This window comes from Rhinocladiella mackenziei, assembly GCF_000835555.1.
Source record: "Rhinocladiella mackenziei CBS 650.93 unplaced genomic scaffold supercont1.3, whole genome shotgun sequence".
NCBI classification, from domain to species: domain Eukaryota; kingdom Fungi; phylum Ascomycota; class Eurotiomycetes; order Chaetothyriales; family Herpotrichiellaceae; genus Rhinocladiella; species Rhinocladiella mackenziei.
The window spans coordinates 3,970,603-3,988,974 of NW_013550602.1; the positions used below are offsets into that span (position 1 = coordinate 3,970,603).

At 50.2% G+C, this 18,372-nt stretch overlaps 6 protein-coding genes across 6 annotated transcripts in view; 1 reads left to right on the top strand and 5 right to left on the bottom strand.

The window, feature by feature from the left end:
- The window catches only part of Z518_04963 (uncharacterized protein), a gene marked incomplete at both ends in the record, with an annotated part of 3,644 nt that extends 422 nt beyond the window's left edge, over window positions 1-3,222 (bottom strand). Inside the window, one exon of the mRNA XM_013418669.1 lies at window positions 62-3,222. Within this exon, the coding sequence (XP_013274123.1) occupies window positions 62-3,222 (3,161 nt within the window). The remainder of the gene's footprint in view (window positions 1-61) is intronic.
- A 1,980-nt stretch (window positions 3,223-5,202) lies between these two features.
- On the bottom strand, window positions 5,203-6,994 carry Z518_04964 (uncharacterized protein; the record flags this gene model as incomplete). The annotated part of the gene is made up of 2 exons (XM_013418670.1): window positions 5,203-5,706; window positions 5,771-6,994. The coding sequence occupies 2 exons, from the start codon at window positions 6,992-6,994 to the stop codon at window positions 5,203-5,205; spliced, it is 1,728 nt and encodes a 575-aa protein (XP_013274124.1).
- A 1,365-nt stretch (window positions 6,995-8,359) lies between these two features.
- Window positions 8,360-8,628, top strand: Z518_04965 (uncharacterized protein; the record flags this gene model as incomplete). Its single annotated transcript, XM_013418671.1, has 2 exons — window positions 8,360-8,530; window positions 8,581-8,628. 2 exons carry the CDS (start codon window positions 8,360-8,362, stop codon window positions 8,626-8,628), a joined length of 219 nt encoding a protein of 72 aa, XP_013274125.1.
- Window positions 8,629-10,668: 2,040 nt separating this feature from the next.
- Z518_04966 (uncharacterized protein) lies at window positions 10,669-12,254 on the bottom strand (the record flags this gene model as incomplete). The annotated part of the gene is made up of 2 exons (XM_013418672.1): window positions 10,669-11,093; window positions 11,156-12,254. 2 exons carry the CDS (start codon window positions 12,252-12,254, stop codon window positions 10,669-10,671), a joined length of 1,524 nt encoding a protein of 507 aa, XP_013274126.1.
- Window positions 12,255-12,578: 324 nt separating this feature from the next.
- On the bottom strand, window positions 12,579-13,046 carry Z518_04967 (uncharacterized protein; the record flags this gene model as incomplete). The annotated part of the gene is made up of 1 exon (XM_013418673.1): window positions 12,579-13,046. The coding sequence occupies one exon, from the start codon at window positions 13,044-13,046 to the stop codon at window positions 12,579-12,581; it is 468 nt and encodes a 155-aa protein (XP_013274127.1).
- Window positions 13,047-15,573: 2,527 nt separating this feature from the next.
- On the bottom strand, window positions 15,574-17,734 carry Z518_04968 (uncharacterized protein; the record flags this gene model as incomplete). Its single annotated transcript, XM_013418674.1, has 3 exons — window positions 15,574-17,324; window positions 17,382-17,588; window positions 17,644-17,734. The coding sequence occupies 3 exons, from the start codon at window positions 17,732-17,734 to the stop codon at window positions 15,574-15,576; spliced, it is 2,049 nt and encodes a 682-aa protein (XP_013274128.1).
- Window positions 17,735-18,372: the final 638 nt, after the last annotated feature.

The window sequence follows — 18,372 nt, forward strand, 5'->3', positions numbered from 1 at the left end:
TAGTAGTGCTGTCTTGCCGTCGTTGTCGGTGGCCTCGATGTTGGCGCCCTTGTCCACCAACAGCCGCACAATTGTCTCGCTCCAATTTATAGCTGCCCGTAGTAGTGCTGTCTTGCCGTCGTTGTCGGTGGCCTCGATGTTGGCGCCCTTATCCACCAGCAGCCGCACAATTGTCTCTCTCCCACTTATAGCTGCCCGTAGTAAGGCTGTCTCGCCTTGGTAGCATTTAACCTCGAGGTTGGCGCCCTTTTCCAGCAGCATCTGCACGATCGTCTCCTTCCCTCCTTCAGCTGCCCATAGTAGTGCTGTCTTGCCGTTATTGTCGATGGCCTCAATGTTGGCACCCTTGTCCAACAGCAGCTGCATAATTGTTTCCCTCCCATTTATAGCTGCCCTTAGTAAGGCTGTCTTACCGTTATTGTCTGTGGCCTCGATGTTGGCGCCCTTATCAGTTGCTAGTAGCAGACTTACTATTTCCTCGTAGCCCTTTTCAGCTGCCAATAATAGTGCACTTCGACCTCCTTTGTCTCCTAGATTGAGATTGATATCTGTGGAAATAGCAAGAATTTCAGCAAGGGCCTTGTGTCCCTTCTCGAGCGCCCAAAGAAATGGTGTGTGATCTCTCCGAGCTGAAAAAGTTCGCCCGTATTCCAGGTGCTCGGCAACGTCTCCTATTGGCGGATGTCCATCTTGTTGCAAGAGTGCTCGAACAGCGTCGCGATGGCCGTTTGCCAACGCAGCGAAAAGAGGATATTGATATCGCTCCCTTCGGACCCTCATCGTCGAGCTTTGATGGCACGTTGTCCTTATCAACCTTGCGAAGTTGTTTTCCGCAAGTATATATAAGAGGCTTGCATCTGGCGTGTGGCGACGGATATCATACCGCTCGAGCAGGTTAGTAACATTGATCCAAGCGCCAAGAGCAAAGTCTCGCAAGAAGTCCTCCTGTGGAATTCCCATCGCGGCTTCATCGGCATGATATAAAACATGTCGGCTTGCGAATTCAAGAAATGGAAATTTGGTTGTTAATACTTGTCTGAGATCTTTTGCGGAGCCAGAAGATGCTTTTGGAAGTGTCTCATCAGACGAGATGCAACCAGATATGTCGACATTTAAGTAGTTTTGACAGCATCGCTTCAGTCGATCATGGCTCAAACTGTACAGATCATTTTCAAGCTCTGGCCATAGCTCGCATAGCCCGTTATCCTTGATGAGAAAATCCCGCACTGATTCGTGGATGAATTGCACCGTTGGCGTTTTTGATTTGGTGATTTCAGCCAGCCCCTTGGAGGAACTGACCACAAAACGGTTCATGTCGTCGACGGTGACGCGCTCAGAATCCCACTCGGTCATATTCCCCGGTTCAGGATCGAGACCAGCAACCATTGCGAAGTAAAATTCTTCCCGTCGAAGGGGCCGTCTTGCAAACAGTATCCATTGGAGACAGAGCAACAAATCGTCCATATTGGCATTATCTCTCCTCAAAATGTCTTTGAAGAGGTCGCTGAGCTTTGCGGGTATCTCCTGGAGTCTTTTCTTTACGGCAAAGATGCGGCCGCGGAGGAATTCTTTATTCAGAATGTCGACGACCAGAACTGCCCACATAAAAACACCATTTGCCTTCTCCCGTATCTGCGTTTTGACTTCCTCAATGTATTTTCCTCTTCCAGCGTGGAGATGGTTTTGTACATACTTCGCCAAGTCCTCAACATGACCCTGTTCGTCTTCTAATGTCAATTGCCGGCCACTCCGAATGTCGATGGTGGGATAATGGCGACTAGCGAAGCATACGTAGAGCTGGCTTCCGTTCTCGAGAGCGTTCTGTCCGAGTTCTTCAAAGAAAGCAACCATTTCTCGAACTTGCTGCTCGTCACACTCGTCGAGTGCGTCGACGAAGCACTTCAATCGTCGCTGTCCGAGTCTTGCTATAGCGGCGGACAAAAGCTCACGCAGCAATTCGATCGTCCACTCAGGACATTGGCTTTGATACTCAGACGGAGGATGGAAATCGTCAAAAATCTGCTGCAAATCCGCCGCTTTCTTCAATAGCTGAAATAGTAAAGCTCGATACATGCCGATTGTTGACCTTTCGAGCTCGTCTCCTCTAGCATTGAAAAAGAAGGAGGCGAGGATCTCAAGCTCAAGTCTTTCCTTGTCAGCATATGCATGAGTGAACTTTACCAACGTCGATTTCCCCGCTCCAGGTTTTCCATTGATCCATAAAAATCCACGATGCTGGTGAAGTTTCTCGGGGTTAATCCAATCCACGTACGCAGGGTGTTCCAATAGCCACTTGCACGTCGTAGAATAGGCACTTCCAATCGTAGACCGCCGCGAATCCATCTGATCAAAGCTTAGAGAGTCAAGCAATATCCTTCGGCGGTCATGTGGCCAGATCTCCTCAGCAATGGGGGTGGATTCAGTGCCATGCTTATCGATGCTGCAAGAGTTTGAGGTGATCAAAATTTGTCTCCCGTCGAGCTGGCTCCGATAAGATTTACCGATTTCGTCTTTGAGCCGAACAAAACTTTTGTCTCCCTCACCATATACAAGAGGCATGGACACATCAAAAATCCCCAGTAGACAATACGCCTTATCTTCTATTTTTCTGGTGTTGCGTTTTGCTGCCCAACGCATCCGCTCGTCAACGCTGAAATCAGATAAAGGGGCCCCACGGAGAGCTGCAATCGGAATTTGCGTTACTTCGTAGATCTGCCGCTCAAGCGTGTTTTTATCACCCAACCGCTCTCCTTCTCGCGAAAAGAACTCCACTGATTTCGGAGCAAGGAGTTCTTGAAGCGTCCAGCCCCGTGTGAACCATCTGCTTTTCCGAAAGGCGGATTCCCACGCCCGCTCAGCCCCGGTATTGTCGCGTTTGCGAGCAGTAACGTCTGATAGGTACACGTAGCACTTCCCTGCGTCACGGTACCAGCGAAACATCGAGGCGATTGCTTCGGAGAGTTCGGTATGGTTTGCTTTGTCGATGGTGCATGTGTCCACCCAGAAATGTCGGAGATCATCTTTTCGAGCTTGTTCCGCACAGAAACGAATCTTCGTATAGCCTGGCTTACTCTTCCAAGATCCCTCTTTTAGATCGTTGAAAGTCACCTCTTCATCATCCACTCCCCAAGTATGCGAAAGGATCGCGTAGCTCGGAATATCTTCATTGAGGTCTTTTGTCAGGTTAAGCTCACCACGACTGCCAATTTTCACCAGGCGCATCGTGGTATTATTGATCTTGACATGTCAAGAGCACCTAAACATAACACCAAGCATTACTACAGAATGCTTGATTGCTTGTCACGCTGAGTGTAGTGCAATGTAGGCTGCCTGAGGGAGGCGGTGTAAGGAAGTTTTCTCGCGATTGCATTCAGGATGAGTTCGCGGTGGAGGTTCTCCAGGTGGAATGACGATTCTCGGAGGATAATGAACGTAGCTTGTTAAAGGCTTTTTGCGAACACTCATATCTGTATGGGCAGAACTGTCTCGAGGGACGTGAAGGGCGCATGTTGAAGAATGCTCGATCAGGCTGAAGTGTGGCTTGGAGTGCTAGACGCACTTGACAGATATCGCCGTGTCACGTGATTATCTAGACGTGATTGAAGAAGTGGTACAGATCAAACTCTTTGGCAATTTCGAAGTCTATTTCGAGGCCCAAAGCAATCAGCCGCGTACATACCGAATCGACTCAACACGCTCGAGTATTTTACGCCATCGGATCTTTCCTGTCGATCCTCCTTCTCCGCCATCACGCATATACTTCATTTAAGCGCCGCTGGCTGTCACATTGATAAGATCCTTGAGAACCTTGACCAAAAGGACATAATGGCAGATGGATCTACTCAGTTGGGAGACCTCGCCAGACTGAGAGTTCAGGGATGGTGGAATGGGCAGATTCGTGCGTACTAATTCGCGAAGAAAATCGAACCAGCCATTTCCACGATTCCAGAAGAGCTCGACCAGCTTGAGAGTCTTGTCAGCACATGTGACATAGATTGATGTCGTTCGACGTAGGACGACGGAAGAGAGGAAACAGCGGGTACATGGCTGATTTTGATTGCGGGCTGGCAGAATGACTGAGGTTAAAAGCCATGCTTGGTCGATCCCGATATCACTGCAACTTTTGCCGACATTCCTGCCTGAACAACGATACTCGAAAGAACAATGTTGTACTGTCCAAAACGCATATTGATACTCGTTGGTGGGTGTGGGTGTGACCGCAGGGAACTGGACGAGATGATCCGCTGAGCTCGCAACCTCTCTGTTTAAGAAGAACAACAAACGCCCCCTGCGCGCTGTAGGCCAACCACAGATGGCGCCAAAACTTCCAGCGTCGAAGTACTCACGCATTCGGTGCATGATCGAGGATAGATGCTTCGCAAATCAAGAGATTGCTGATGCCGTTCAATGCAGCAAGGGCGCCGAAACGAAACCTTCGTGATTTCGACAGCACTACGGCACCTGGACGTCGTGGTGGACGGCCCTCATCCATAACCTCCAAGATGCGCGATGCCCTCCTTACCCATCTCGACAAAAATCCTGAATTATGCCTTGAGGAGATGGTGGACTACCTATGGGAGCCTGTCACTAAATCCAGATTAGGAGCAGCTTCAATTAGAGCACAAGGTATAGAGTTTCTCCATCTCCTTCATCATACTATACCACAGCATCTCCCTCCCGCCCACTCAATCATCGTCAATGCCAAACCAAGGATGCCTTTCTCCAATACCAAGGTATTCATCTCCTGGACCTTAGCCACACGCTGCAATCTCCAACACGTCGACCTAGCCCATGTCGTAGGAAAATCCTATGTCTACGCTGGCTACTAGGTAACGAATATACGAATATCTATTCGCTGGAGAGATTTTAAAGTGACACTGTACTTCTTGTGCCAATGTCGTTTCAGACATGTAGTTGCGTTGCCGACAAATGGTGGAAAGACCATGAAATGATGGCGGCGTTTAAGGAGAAAGTGGATGGAATGTTGAAGAGTCTGGTGGAGGATGAAGAGACTCTAAAGCAAGGAAGGCGTGGCCCCAAGTTGTGGAGGGAGAATTTGAAAGATGGAAGAGTGTGGGACGGTCATGTCTTATATATCGCCATTGGGAGAAGAGCATGAGTTGGGTTGTTTCGTGGCATATATCAGCTTCATCTTCAACACGGGTACATCATACACCATCCATGTCCAACGATCCGATCCGTTCACCGTTCAATAAACACCACCCCGGCATCCTCCGGCCTCCTCATCTTCGGCGTAACAACATTCATCGAATCGTCAATGACTTGCAACAACGCCCGTCTCGCCTGTTCCTCCGTCTTCATCTTTTTGCTCCGAATCACCAACGGCCTCAGCCTATACCACCTCAACAGCGACGAAATGACTGCGACAAACTCGACCTGGCTGAACTTCCGACCCGGGCAGATTCTCGGTCCAATGCTCCACGCCATAAACGCGGCTCCGGGCGGTGGCGGCGCGATTAATTCCTTGCCCGTCTTCTCGTCGACTCGGATCCAGCGTCTCGGTCGCCATTCCAGCGAGTCCGCACCCCACCAGCGCGGATCGCTATGGATGCCGTAGAAGTTGGTGGACACATATGTATCGGCAGGCACGACCATCTCGTGGTCATTGACGCGCAGGGATTGGGATTCGCCGGCGCACCAACGTGCGGCGTCGGGGACAGGACCCCAGAGACGCAGAGTTTCGTACTGTTGCAGACGCTCTCAGCTTTGAACCTGGATTTTATATGTGGGTTGGGGTCCGGGAACATACCATCAGCGCCAAACATCGAACTAGCAAGGGGAAGCCTTCTTCATAATCCAGTTTGTCTTTACCCTTCATGACAACGTCGACCTCTTCGCCCACCCACTCCTGCACATCTCGATTGGCTGCGAGAAATGGAATCGTGTATATCAAGGCATTCGCCGTAGTTTCAAATCCAGCCAAATTGAACACGTACAGATTGCCAAACAGCTCGTCGTCGCTGAGATACATAGGTTTCGCGGTCCCCAAACCAAAACTGTTATTGGCGGCAATGTTTGTCTTTTCCTCTCGCTTCGCGGCCTCGTCTGCCTCGACCAGCGCACTAACAATATCGGCACTTGTGGTATTTCCACCGCCCCCACCCTGCGTGGTCGCGCGATTATATGCGACAATCTCCTTCATGTAACGGCGGAATTCTTTGACCGTGGCGTTGATCTCGCGGTACTTGGCCGGCATCATCATGCCGAGCAGCGTCCATTTTGAAAACAGCACTGTAAACAAAATATTCTGCAGTAAAAACATTAGTGCTTCGGCCAGACTCTTGGTGTGGCCTTGCGGGACTTCGCGTAGACCGCCATCAAAGTTGTGCGCGTGCCCGAACCCGGCTGCTGACAGGACGTGCATGGCAATCAAGACACAGTCGTTGCGCAGGTCGAGGAGTGTGCCCGAATGACCGGGCCGACGGCGCACGCCGTCGAGCATTTGTCTCGCTTGCCTCAACGACTCATCCCAGACAAGCCTGTTGTTCTGCTCGCGGAAGGCCGGGTTGATGATCTTGCGGTGGCGCTGCCAGTCCTCGCCGTTGACGCTGATGACGCTCTTGCCAAACGTCTCGAACAGGTCGTAGAGTGGTCGAGGTTTGATCCAGGTCTTATAATGAGATTGCAATTCGACGCCGGCCGCCGGATCGTTGACCATGATCTCGTTTTTGACGGGGGAGACGATCACGAAGGCGTCCCCGAGTTTCTGGTGCGGGCGATACCGTAGATCTTGAGCCCAGGAGTGATGGCTGTAGTCGACCCAGTAGCCGAGTATAGGGACGTGACGCAGCCAGCGGAAGCTGCCCCAGATGATGATCCACCAGGCATCTTGCCAGGAGCAGGGGACTACGATGATGGGAATACCTAGCTTGCGGGCCGAGAGGTAGTTGGTGAAAAGTCGAGAGGCACGGATTGTGAGCCAGGCGAGGAAGGGGATGAAGATAAGTGAGAGGAGGGTGGTGAATGATGGCATGGTCGGAGATGGTTTCTTCCTGAGGAAGAACACTGAGGAGGGAATTTGGGGGGAGAGAGGTTCTAGGGTTTAACTCACCGGCCTTACGGGTTAGATGTCTTCTTCCCTAGAAAAATGATAATGGTAGCCTAGGCTGGGTCCGACGTATAGGTGGTTACGAAGCCTCGTATATCGTATCTACTCTCGTTAAGAATCCGTATCGTCGACCTTTCGCAGAGGGGGTACGAAAAGGTGTCTAATTGAAAAGATGAAAGGGCGGTGCGCCGAAAATAGTTTCGTCTGCTCTCGCTTCGCTCCATTTGGGACCTAAACATTGAGCTAATGACAATGCGTCTCACTTAAAACATAGATGATGTGATTCATTGGCTGCTTGCCGAGGCGTTTGATCCCTGGATGTCTGATGGGTTTCCGAAGACGTCTGGTTTTTGTGGCCTTTCTGTCGAATAGTTTGGTGTGGCCAGGGCCAATACGAATCAAGTCGTCCTGCGCTACACCGGTCATATAATCAGTCTAGCGGTTATGGAATTTCTGATTGGCAAGCACCCCCCGACGACAGGTACGTACCGTGGGCCATCTGAAGAAGAAATCGAGCAATGGAGAAAGCGAGGGGCAATAGGCAAACTTCATAACATCGTGGTCTATATTGCTTGGAACCCGCAGCGACTTCAAATGTTTACTACTCTCACCGACGGGCTCAGGCTACGGCGTGATAATGATACTCGCTGGAATTCGTGGTACAACATGGTCGAGTGAGCCCTAAGGTTCAAAGTCAGGCAAGCAGTGACCGTCTTTTGTGCGCAAGAACCGGCTCTACAAGAGGACACTCTGACCCCGGCTGACTGGGTGACTTTAACCGAGATTTACAAATTTCTTGAACCATTTCACGATGCGACAATGGTCAACGAAGGCACGCGAAATTCGATCTCCGACGTTCTGCCTACTATGGATTACCTCCTGCATCATATCGAGGCTGCGAAGGAGACTGCCTGGGCTAACGGAAGATTCTCTAGTCTATTCGGCAGCAACAGTCCCGAATCCTTCTCTTAAATGGACGTATATGGAGAAGATTTGGGATGATAAGCAGGAATGGATTGTCAGAGCTAAAGCTCGTGTAGAGCAGCTATGGAAGGTGACGTACAACCAATCCCCTCCTGCTTTATTCTTCGTCAAGATTCAGTTCCAGCACCAGCTACGAGACAGCCAAATGGATATCAAGATTGGATGAAAGAGCAAAGGGCAACAATCTTCAATATGGATGATGACGAGTACGAGGTATACTGCGGTGAACCTGCGATGATGATATCGGATCCTTTGAAATAGTGGCTTGAACCAGCACAGCGAAAGCGATTTCCTCACTTCTCTTTAATGGCTATCGATATTCTATCCATTGCACCTATGTCTACCGAGACAGAGCGACTCTTCTCCAAGGCCAAACTGACAGTAACTGACCAGCGAGGATCCATGAACTCTGAAACACTGAATCTCTTCGAATGCCTACGGTCCCGGGACAAGAGTGCACTGATAATCCCCTCAGCAGTAAGTTTCGCATTCGTAAGGTGTTCCATCCCCCAATCCACTAATCCCAGCGTTCCTATATCGATTCGACAGTAACGGATCTCGCCTTCGAAGCTTAGGCACGCGATTAGAGAGGTGGACGAACCCATTTCTCCGATAACATCAAGAAGGTTGGGGCAAAGGGAAAAGGCGGCCTCAATTCGTCTCTTGTGCGAGCAGGCTTTCTATCCATATTCCATAATCATATAAGTCTCTATGGACTATGGATTTATCTGGCATGCCTCGTATGGAAAGTTGTTCCCATATGTATGGAATACAGGAAATGACGTCAGACACAGTTTTCCTCCTACCACAAATCTGACGTTGTGCCTCGCCATATCATCGAGACTTGATTCGTTCGGGGTCCTCTCGAGAGAGAAGTCTGGATCAATCCGGGAAATTTTGTCAGCGAGTTGCGTCCGCGTCGCGGGCGCATCACCATGAAGGCGTTGACATCGGGTACGAAAAGGGCGAAGGTGGAGTGTGACGCTCATTGTGTTCGGCTGAAATTAATTTAACGCGGAGTGTTAGGATTGTTGTTAAATGCTCTGATTTCTATCAAACTGAGGTCCTGCCTCACATATTTATATACAGGGAATGATTGGCACAGCTGAACATGTTGCCATATACTGTTCGACGGGATATCATGGGATCCGATCCAAGGACCATCTAGATATCGAGGCCAGCGCCATACACCGTCCCTGGCTCTACCTGGCCACATGGTCCACGGATTGGATCCGATGGTTGTGGTATATCATGGGGTCGGATTCATGGATCATGTCGATATTGAGGCTCGTCCGTTAGCGCTTCATACTCGAGTTTGATCAGAAGGGCTTGTCTGAGGTGGTCCACTGAATGGATCCGATGAAATACCACGACCCATCGGATCTAATCCATGGACCATGTCGACATCGAAGCTCGTTTGTTAACGCTCCGTTACGAACCATCTCGAGTGTGATCAGTAGAGTTTGCCTGGGGTGGTCCACAGACTGGATCCGATCCGTGGATCATGTCGATATCGAGGATATCGACATCTATCGAGCAGGGCCCCCGGCCACATAGTCCGCGAATTGGATCCGATGACGGGGCGTGACAAAGCCAAGCAATATGCTTATATGATTGGCCAGCAGGTCGCTCTTAGCGTCGCCACACAACGCCAAGCTCTAACCAGGCGATTCCAAAATTAAAAATAAGTTCGTCAGAGATGGACTATAGGAGGGGGCCTTTCTTTTGGTATTTCCGCCCTAAATCCTTTATCGCCAATATAGCAGATGGAGGATCGCGCGCGAACCATAATTTTTATTTCACAGGTCTAGAAGACTGGATCTGTGAATTGGGGACTAAATAGAGGGACTGTGATATAATTATGCGTTTTTCGCTTGATTGGGTAAATATTGCGTAATGCTGGCGAGCGCTGATTGGACAGAATTCTTATCCAGATATCCAAATTATCCCAAATAAATCCAGCATCATGATTTGATTTGATTTGGATTATGATTTATCTATTGTTGAACAATTGGTGACCTATCGTTCGCAACGGACCAACTCGTTCTGCGACACTCGCTCACTAGGCTGTATCACCATCGATAGGCAATAGCGTTGACGTAAGCTGTGTAGATAAACATATAGATGGGCTCTATCCTGCGCTCGTTAGGAGAGCTAGAGCACTCCTTCAATCTAAATTGCATAAGAAGTTTGATAGAAATCTTCTACTAGTGCTTCAGTGGTGGAGCCTGTGTGTGATAACTCCCTTGTTTGATATAGATAGATACCCCTATTATCGCTTTCGTAGAGAGAAGTGGGATGGGTGAAGCGGGCGTCTTTGCTGGAAAATGCAAAATGCTAAATGGGAGCCTGTTCCGGTCGAGAAGCACCCCGTTGCTTCATGGGTGGGACCAGGAACAGTGACCCTTTAGAAAAGACGAAGAAATCGTCATCTCTCAAAAGCGATTGCGAAATGAGTGCCTGTGGCTACACTGTCCCGGCTATAGCTCATCGAGAATGTATAGAAAGGAACTCTGCAGATAGATAGCCACCATCCACTGATCACATACGTACACACTTATGCAGCCATACCATTCCTATCACAATCGCTCCATCTGTCTATCGATCTCGGGCATTCAAGCCGGAGTGAGACACACTTTCGTTCCATTCCGGGAGCAGAGAGTCAAGGCCAACGACTCCTCCCACGGTCCTGGGTCTCGACTCTCCAAGAGTTGAAACTCTTGGGCCATGCGGACGACAACATAAGCAACTTCGGTCAACGCATATCGCTGGCCGAGACAGATGCGTGGGCCGCCATTGAAAGGTAGATATTCCCAGCGTGGCTGCAGTCGTCCACTCTCCCAGCGCTCTGGACGGAATTCTTCTGCGTCCGGCCCGTAGAAGTCTCTCCGTCGATGCATTGCATATATATTATAGCAGACTCGGGTGCCCTTAGGCACAAAGACTGGTGAGAGGCCGTCCATGCCTCCTCCAAGTGGCAGAACAGTATCTCGTACTGCCTCGCGTTGGTTCCGTGGGACAACTGGATGCAAACGTAACGCTAATGAAGTTAGCGGGAGCTGACGGTCCAAGGGGGACAAGATAGGAGAACGCTATCCTCACATTCATTTATACAGCACTGGACATATTTGAGGCTTCGAAGCTCCTCATAAGTTGGTAGCCTACCCTGTAGACCAGCTACTTCTTTACGCAACTTGTCCCAAATTGCCGGATGCTTGGCCAACATGAAGAACAGATTGCTGAGTAGACTAGCAGTAGTATCACGGCCAGCTAACAGAATATTCATCAGCTCATCCAGAATGCGATGCTTGTCGGAGATTCGCCACGCCAATTCGTGTGAAAAGATATACTTCTGGCGCTTCGTCTCAGGTTGTTCTTTCTCTTTGGCTTCCTTTCCGGACTCAACGGCGTAGAGTGCCTCCTCGACGAACTGCTGGGCGAACTCCCGACAGATGCGATTGCATTTGTCGGCCTTCCGGTCGCGGTAAAATATGTTCAATGGGCCCAGAGTGGCCCGCATTATGATGGCATCCTGGGCATAATTAAATGCCTGCGCAAAACTGAGCTCCGACTGGGTCTTCTTCAGACTACCGACCGACTGTCCGAACAGGAACTCGGTCGCGGAATCAATAGTGTAGCGAAAAAAGAGATCCTGCAAGTCCACTACTGTTGCTCCATCATGCGGAAGTAGTGAAAAGAGGTCCTGAACTAAGTTCTCAAACGACGTCAGGTCTGCTATCTGGTCACGGGTAAAATTGGGCCGCAAGAGGGCGCGCGACGAGGCCCAGTGGTCGCCATCGGTGTCGAAGATGCCTTGCCCCAACAGAGGGTTGAACGCTTTAAGGCGATGGCCAATGCCATAATCCTGGAAATTAGTTGATAGAATTGTTTTGATATTCTGCGGCTCCACGGTTAAAATTAAACGATGTAGAAGCTCCTTTACTGCAAACGTGTTTCCGTAGATACGAAAGCGCTCGCAACTCGCTTCAAGAACCTTATGCTGCCGGAGAACGCGGATGATCGTAGGTATGGTGTCGAGCCCCAAGAAAGGATCCTTATTGTAGGATCTCGCCACTGGTTGGCAACCATGGCGGCGCGCGAACTGACGGCGGATAAAGAATCGCCTGATGAAGACAAATGCGATGGTCACCAGCGCGGCGGCCAGTACGCACACAAACTTTGAATGGAAATTCGAATACATTTTCCATGACCAGTACGTAGATAGCACCGCAAAAGAGTAAGATGGGGGATGAAAGGATCAAATTAATTTAGAAGCCTGATCAGAGAGGGGGGCCCAAGGTCTAGGCAACAACCTTTACGACCCAACGCGGGTTGCAGGGAAATTTCCCGCCGAATCTGGCGGTCGGTGCCGCCGCTTTTGGAGGAATTCTTCTCGAAGCCAATGTCATCCAATACTTCTGTTTAGTGTGCATTGTTCCTCAAACGCCTCATATAGATTGGTCTTCTGTCTCTACAATTTCTAGGGAGTCGAACGCAGGTGCAACTATGCATTACGTTCTTCTCACTATATGACATCAATGACCGTGACGACAACTACCGCCATAATCATTGCCATTCCCATTGCACTTGCTCCTATCTGCACCGCAGAGTTGACGCTGAACTGCAATACCGTCCCCTGTGTAAAGTTTGCCGCGGCGCCCTCAATGGCCACCTCCGTCAAATTCCCACACTCATCATTAATCTCGGTATCAAATTGAAAACTGGGTAGCTGGGCAATCGCGTCGTCGAGGGGCTCACGGGCTGGGTCAGTGCCTTGGGGCGAAGCTTGAAGGTACGCGGATCGGTAGGTAGAGTTGGCGCCGACAATGGAGAAGTTGGCGATTCGGGAGTATTCGTCACAAGTGGACTGACTGACTTGTTGTTGGCGGGGGTTAAGTAGGTTGACCGGAGAGTAGATGGCGGTTGTGACTGTGGCGAAGACGGAGAGGAAGAAGAGGAAGGAAGTGATAGGAGAGAAGTGTGATATTGACATGGGTGTTGGTGTAAGTGGACTGTGTGTTAAGTTTTGGTTGCAGTGGCCAGCCACGGGATAAGGAATGAATTCGTCAGTGAGGTTCAGAGAGTGTGATGAAAAGAAAAGAGCAGCCGGGCTACGAGAGAGAGGTGCGATAGAAGACGGGATAGTTTGTATTAATACAACACTTGCTCAAAGAGCATCGACTTCGAAACACGTGTTTGTGTTGATTTAAATGGTGAACCATGGACGGTCGCGCCAATGACGCCCAGGAAACTGTGAACATCGGCACTGTTGAAATACCAATGTCACCAGATCCGACAATTCTGGGCTCATTATAACTTGTAGCTATCGTGACGGGCGATCCGGGTAGCGAACGGTTTGAGAGGTGTTTGATGAAGAGATCTGAAACCAAAGCTGTATCGAAAACTCTAACAGTGGAAGCGGAATTGGTTCAACCGGGCTGCGACTATGCCCGAAACGGCAGGCTCGCTAAGCTGGATCCAAATTTCCGTGCGGTGACTCTTACAACAAGTTCCCAATAGGCCGAGCAGCCGCCATAGGCGTAAGATTCAATCAATCAATCAGGTCGGTCTGTATCAAGAGGAAACAATTTCACTCTTGGGAAGCTGAGCAGAAAACAGAGCGCATTCTTCCCCCGAGGAACAGGATCATCACCGCCACCGTAATCCAGAGGAGAGGAGGGAAGCACGGCTAAAGGAGCAGCGTTTTGTCCTACTCCCAAAAAGAGGGCATAGAAAGAAACGCCCGCCCTACGAACATCACGACCAGGGGAAGACGGCGGGAAATGAATTCAACGACACAGTTTCCTTCCAAGAGAAGCATTCAGAGCAGGGAAGCACAAGAGTCTAACGGACGAGGCTCTACGTAGATTGCTAAAAATAAAGGAGAAGAACCTCTTTGATCCTTTTACGATTTTAATCATATCCTCCTACATTCATCAGGACACGGCTGATGAGCGGGAAATACTCTGGAACATGGAGAACGCACTCACGAGTGAGGAAAAGTCAACCAAAGCGAGGCTCTAGGTTTTCTCTCCCAGATAATCTAGTAGGGACAAACAGGCGAGAACAAGTCCCAAGTCTACATCCATATTGACTTTCAAACGGACGACCTTCGCAATGCCTCCAAAATTGGGTTTTATTAGGGGCGGTGTTTAGACGAAAGAACTTTGCTGTCGGCCCTGAAGTGGCGTTCGCCGCGAGCCCCTCAAGATCGTGTGGGAGAGATGAAGAGGGAAAGCTGTTCATCTAGACGGCACATTTGGAGGTAAAGGAGGCATAGACTGCATCTCCCGTCACATTCTACGACTGCAACCACCACAAGCTGCCCGCAACAACAGCAAGCAGCTTTCCGACAAGTAGCCTGAGAATCAGGACTATCTATGAGCTTACCCCGGATCTCGCACGGCACTAACTCGTTACCGTCTTAGGAACGGAGGGAGAAAACAGAGCATTTCAACTTTTTCTTTGGCATTTCAAATCTCCAGGAACCTCTCCAACAGTGCTACTCCGTATCTTTCCCCAACTGATGTGGTCTCGGCCGTGTTGTTGGGTGGTAATTGCTATTCGTCGTGGCCTCATCTTCGTCAATCAAGGATCGGGAATGCGAATTAACTCGACCAAAAACCATTTCAAGCGCGGTGCCTTTTGCCTTCCGTGGCTTTTGTTAAGTGTATTAGCCCTGTTCCCTGACATCTTCCTCTTCATCATCCTGTGCACTCTTTCCCTGATATCTCCTCATTCAGATATTCTCATGTCCTCTCATTCTCCCACAACACAGGCTTGACCAACATAAACAACAGAAACATGTTCAAGCCTCCCTTCCCGGCCCCCTCCATTGCAAGACCCCGGACCCTATATGCCAAAAACAAAATGCAAAGGCTAAACGAAAGGAAATTCGTGGCAAAATCCGGAGTTACTTACCCCGGCATGGGTATCAAATAGAAGGTCCTCCTCTTTCCTGTCAAGTAGATAACCCTAACGATGTCGAAATGAATAATAGAGTGTCCATATATGCACTACCCCTGTATATCAAATACCCTAATCCGCTGGTGATTGTAATGGTTGCCTTTTATCGAGTGGTGAATCCCCGGTGGTCCTCACTGTCCCTGTATATCCCGATGTGAGAGAAAGATTGTCGCGTCCTGCGCCATTCGCTCATGCCATAAGCTGTATTGTTGGGGGGGTTGGAAACCCAGAACTCTCTTCAAAACGCCAGTTTGATTCGAGGGAGAAGACTTTCTTTTCCGTAATCCAGACCAGGATGCAGATAGCCATTAATCCTTTTCCAGAAAAGATTAAGCAATAGATGGGAATGGTGAATGTCAAGGAGTGGAATAAGAAGAATAATAATAAAGAATAAGTTTGTCCTTGATAAAGGAGCAATCGGTCGATAAATGAGTGTGGTCATCCAGATATAGGGAAACCCGATCCATGTCAAAGACCGAAATCCCGGTAGGACGGGTCATCAAGACCGGTCTACACGTCAAGGGACTTGAGGTCGGTGGAATGGAAAGAGTCCACTATATCAGAAGAAAATCCCATCCGTTTTGCTGCATCACGTCCCGCCAGTGGACGTTCTGATTCCTTGGTGCTGTCGTTGAAGAGGCTGAGTTTCCGGCGCCGGCGGCGGCAGTGGTGGAAGCTGAGGCGGAGGCAATCGGTGTCGAGATCGAGTCTCCTGGACTTCCGGTCGTCACGGGCGTGGCTTCACAGACACCGGCCGAGATCACCATGTCATCGTTTCTTCTCCATACTTCGTGCAACAGGCGCACCATCCGGCCAAAAGATCCGTGGTCGGCCGCATCACCAAGCATGTCGCATCGTTCCGAGAGAACACGGCGGAAGGGAGACGCGGGAATGGAGTTCGCCCCACAGACGAGCATAGGCCACACTAGACAGCGGTCGAAGCCCGTCGGCCCCGCGGGAACGTACTGAAGCAGGTCTGCGGCCTGGGCGATCAGGTTGACGGTGGCCGTCTGGTGACGGTTGTACTCAGGGACCAGCGAGCAAAGGTAGACGCGTGCGGCCTTCCGGAAGAAAGCCGTAATATTCTTGGACAGCTGCTTCGGTCGAAGAGCGCCCGATTTCGAGTAGGGAGTTTGCAGAGGCTCCGTGGGCTCGATTTGATCCAGAGTTTGGGCGAGAGAGGTGATGTGGCTGCACATGCCAATATCATCGAGTTTTCCCTCCAGCTTGAGTGAATCGAGACAGGCGACTTCCGACAAGAGATACATGACGAAGTCGTTGCACCCCATCAATTTTTCCAGTCCCGTGGTCGCGCCGGTGAAGAACATGTTCCGGTAGGTGTTGGAAAACCTCGGCGCTTTTCCGAGCATGGTCGAGCCGAGAATGTCAATCCAGGCGGTCAGAGTCATGTTGAAAGGTGGGGAGCCTCCGGTTTGGACCAGATTTTCTAAAACGCCCGGAAGGTTAAGCTTCTGCACGATGTCGGTGGCAGCTTGGAAGTGTTGGTGCCAGGGAATCAATTCCTTTTCGAGGTCCGTCGCCGAGCCTACGCAGCCTTGCAGCGAGATCATGCCTAGTAGAGCGTCGAGCATTTCGCTGTGATGCGTATCCGAATTGAGGGCGTCAACGACAATGGTCACGAAAGCAAGCTTGTGCCGCATAGCATCATCCTCGGCGGCGGCGTTCGGGAATGACCTGTTCCCCTTCAAGTGGGTGGCGGCAGCAAGCAGACAGGAGTGAAGATATGCCTTGTTGTTTTCCAGGGCCGGCAGTATCACATCCGCTCGGACCGATCCGTGTTGATTGGCCTCGAGGACGGGGAAGAGAAGGGGCAGCACATTGTCGAGCAGGTGGTCGAACAAAGGACGATCACAGTCGTCGAGTTGAACCATGGCACACTGGGGCTGAGAGTTCGGAGCGAGATGAGGGAAGTCGAAAAAGTTAAAGTCGATCCCTTCCTCTCCACTCCACGAATCTTGCCGGCTCTCGTAAAAATCGTGCTGGACCCAGTCGTCCCCGGTGTAGGATGGAAGCATAGCGTGTGAAGGCGGAGGCACGAAGGTACTGAAGGTCGATATCGTCGAGTCTCGACGAGTGAGTTCATCATTGACATAGGTATGGCGTTCGGTCTTGACATCTACTTCCCACGGAAAGCCTTGGCCATAAGGATCGGTGTGGGGCATGTAGACGTTGGGAGCGTATGGGTCGAAGATACCGGGAGTGGTCGCAAAAGATTGGTCAAAGGTATTGTCGTATTCATCTTGGGAGTCTTCAGATGAAGCTCTGGCCATTTGGGCCAGTGCATCTCGGTGAGGTTAGTACAAGGCTCGGTCAATGAGAAAGGGGAGGGTGGTATCATTACATTGACCTTGTGGGCCCAAACTCTTCTCATTTGTCTTTGTCCTTTTGATGATGATCTTGATATGTTCCTTTTGTTTTCTTCGTGTCTCATTGTTGCTCCACCAATGGGGCCGCTTATATTCGCAATCGAGGCCCAAGTGTCGACACGCTTTACATTTCGGCTTGCCTTCGTCACACTTTTTGCGTCTCAGTCGACATGTGAAGCAGCCTTGCATGAGATTCAGCATATCCGTCTCAACCAAGTGGGTGTGAGTGGGACTTACCTGATCTTGACCTTCGATGCATCTTTGAGGATTTGGTGGATGGGGAGTCCTTGGTTGTAGGCGCAGCCTTCTTCTCGCTCGAGGAAGTCATTGCTGAAGATGTTCTTGAGAACGATCTGACTGTGCAAGGTTCACTCGGCGTCCACACACACACACGCACACACACAAAAAAAAAAAAAACGACAAGATGCAAATATTGATATCGGCAAGGACAGGATGCCAGCCGTGAACCGCGCTGCTCTGGATTATTAGGAGGGAATGGTCGCGAAGACTGGCCAGCAGTGTTCGCAGAGGTCTATGGGAGGGGGATTGTCGACGAGGTGAAGGGACAACAGCGAGGGCACCGGTATGCCTGGAAGAAAAGTCACGGCGACATTGGTCCGAGGATGTTTTGTATATGAGAGAACTTCGAAAATCTTCGACAAAGGTGGAGAGAGCTATATTTGGATGATGGAGGGGGAGATGAGGCTGCCGAGTAGGTCGAGCAGAGAGAGAATCAGGTGGTCGAGAAACAATTGCCTGCATGGAGGACGAATGAGAGAGAGAAACGGCATCTGTTGGAGAGGGTGTATCTATGAATATCGCGTCTGTGTCTAGAGGCGCTCATCGGGTATTGGTGGAGGGCATGACGGAAGGAGGGGAATTGAATGATTGAAGCAACCAGAAAGGCTGGTCGAACGGGGGTCCATTGGAGAGAGAGGAAGCTCAACAATGCTCGGTCGATTCGGT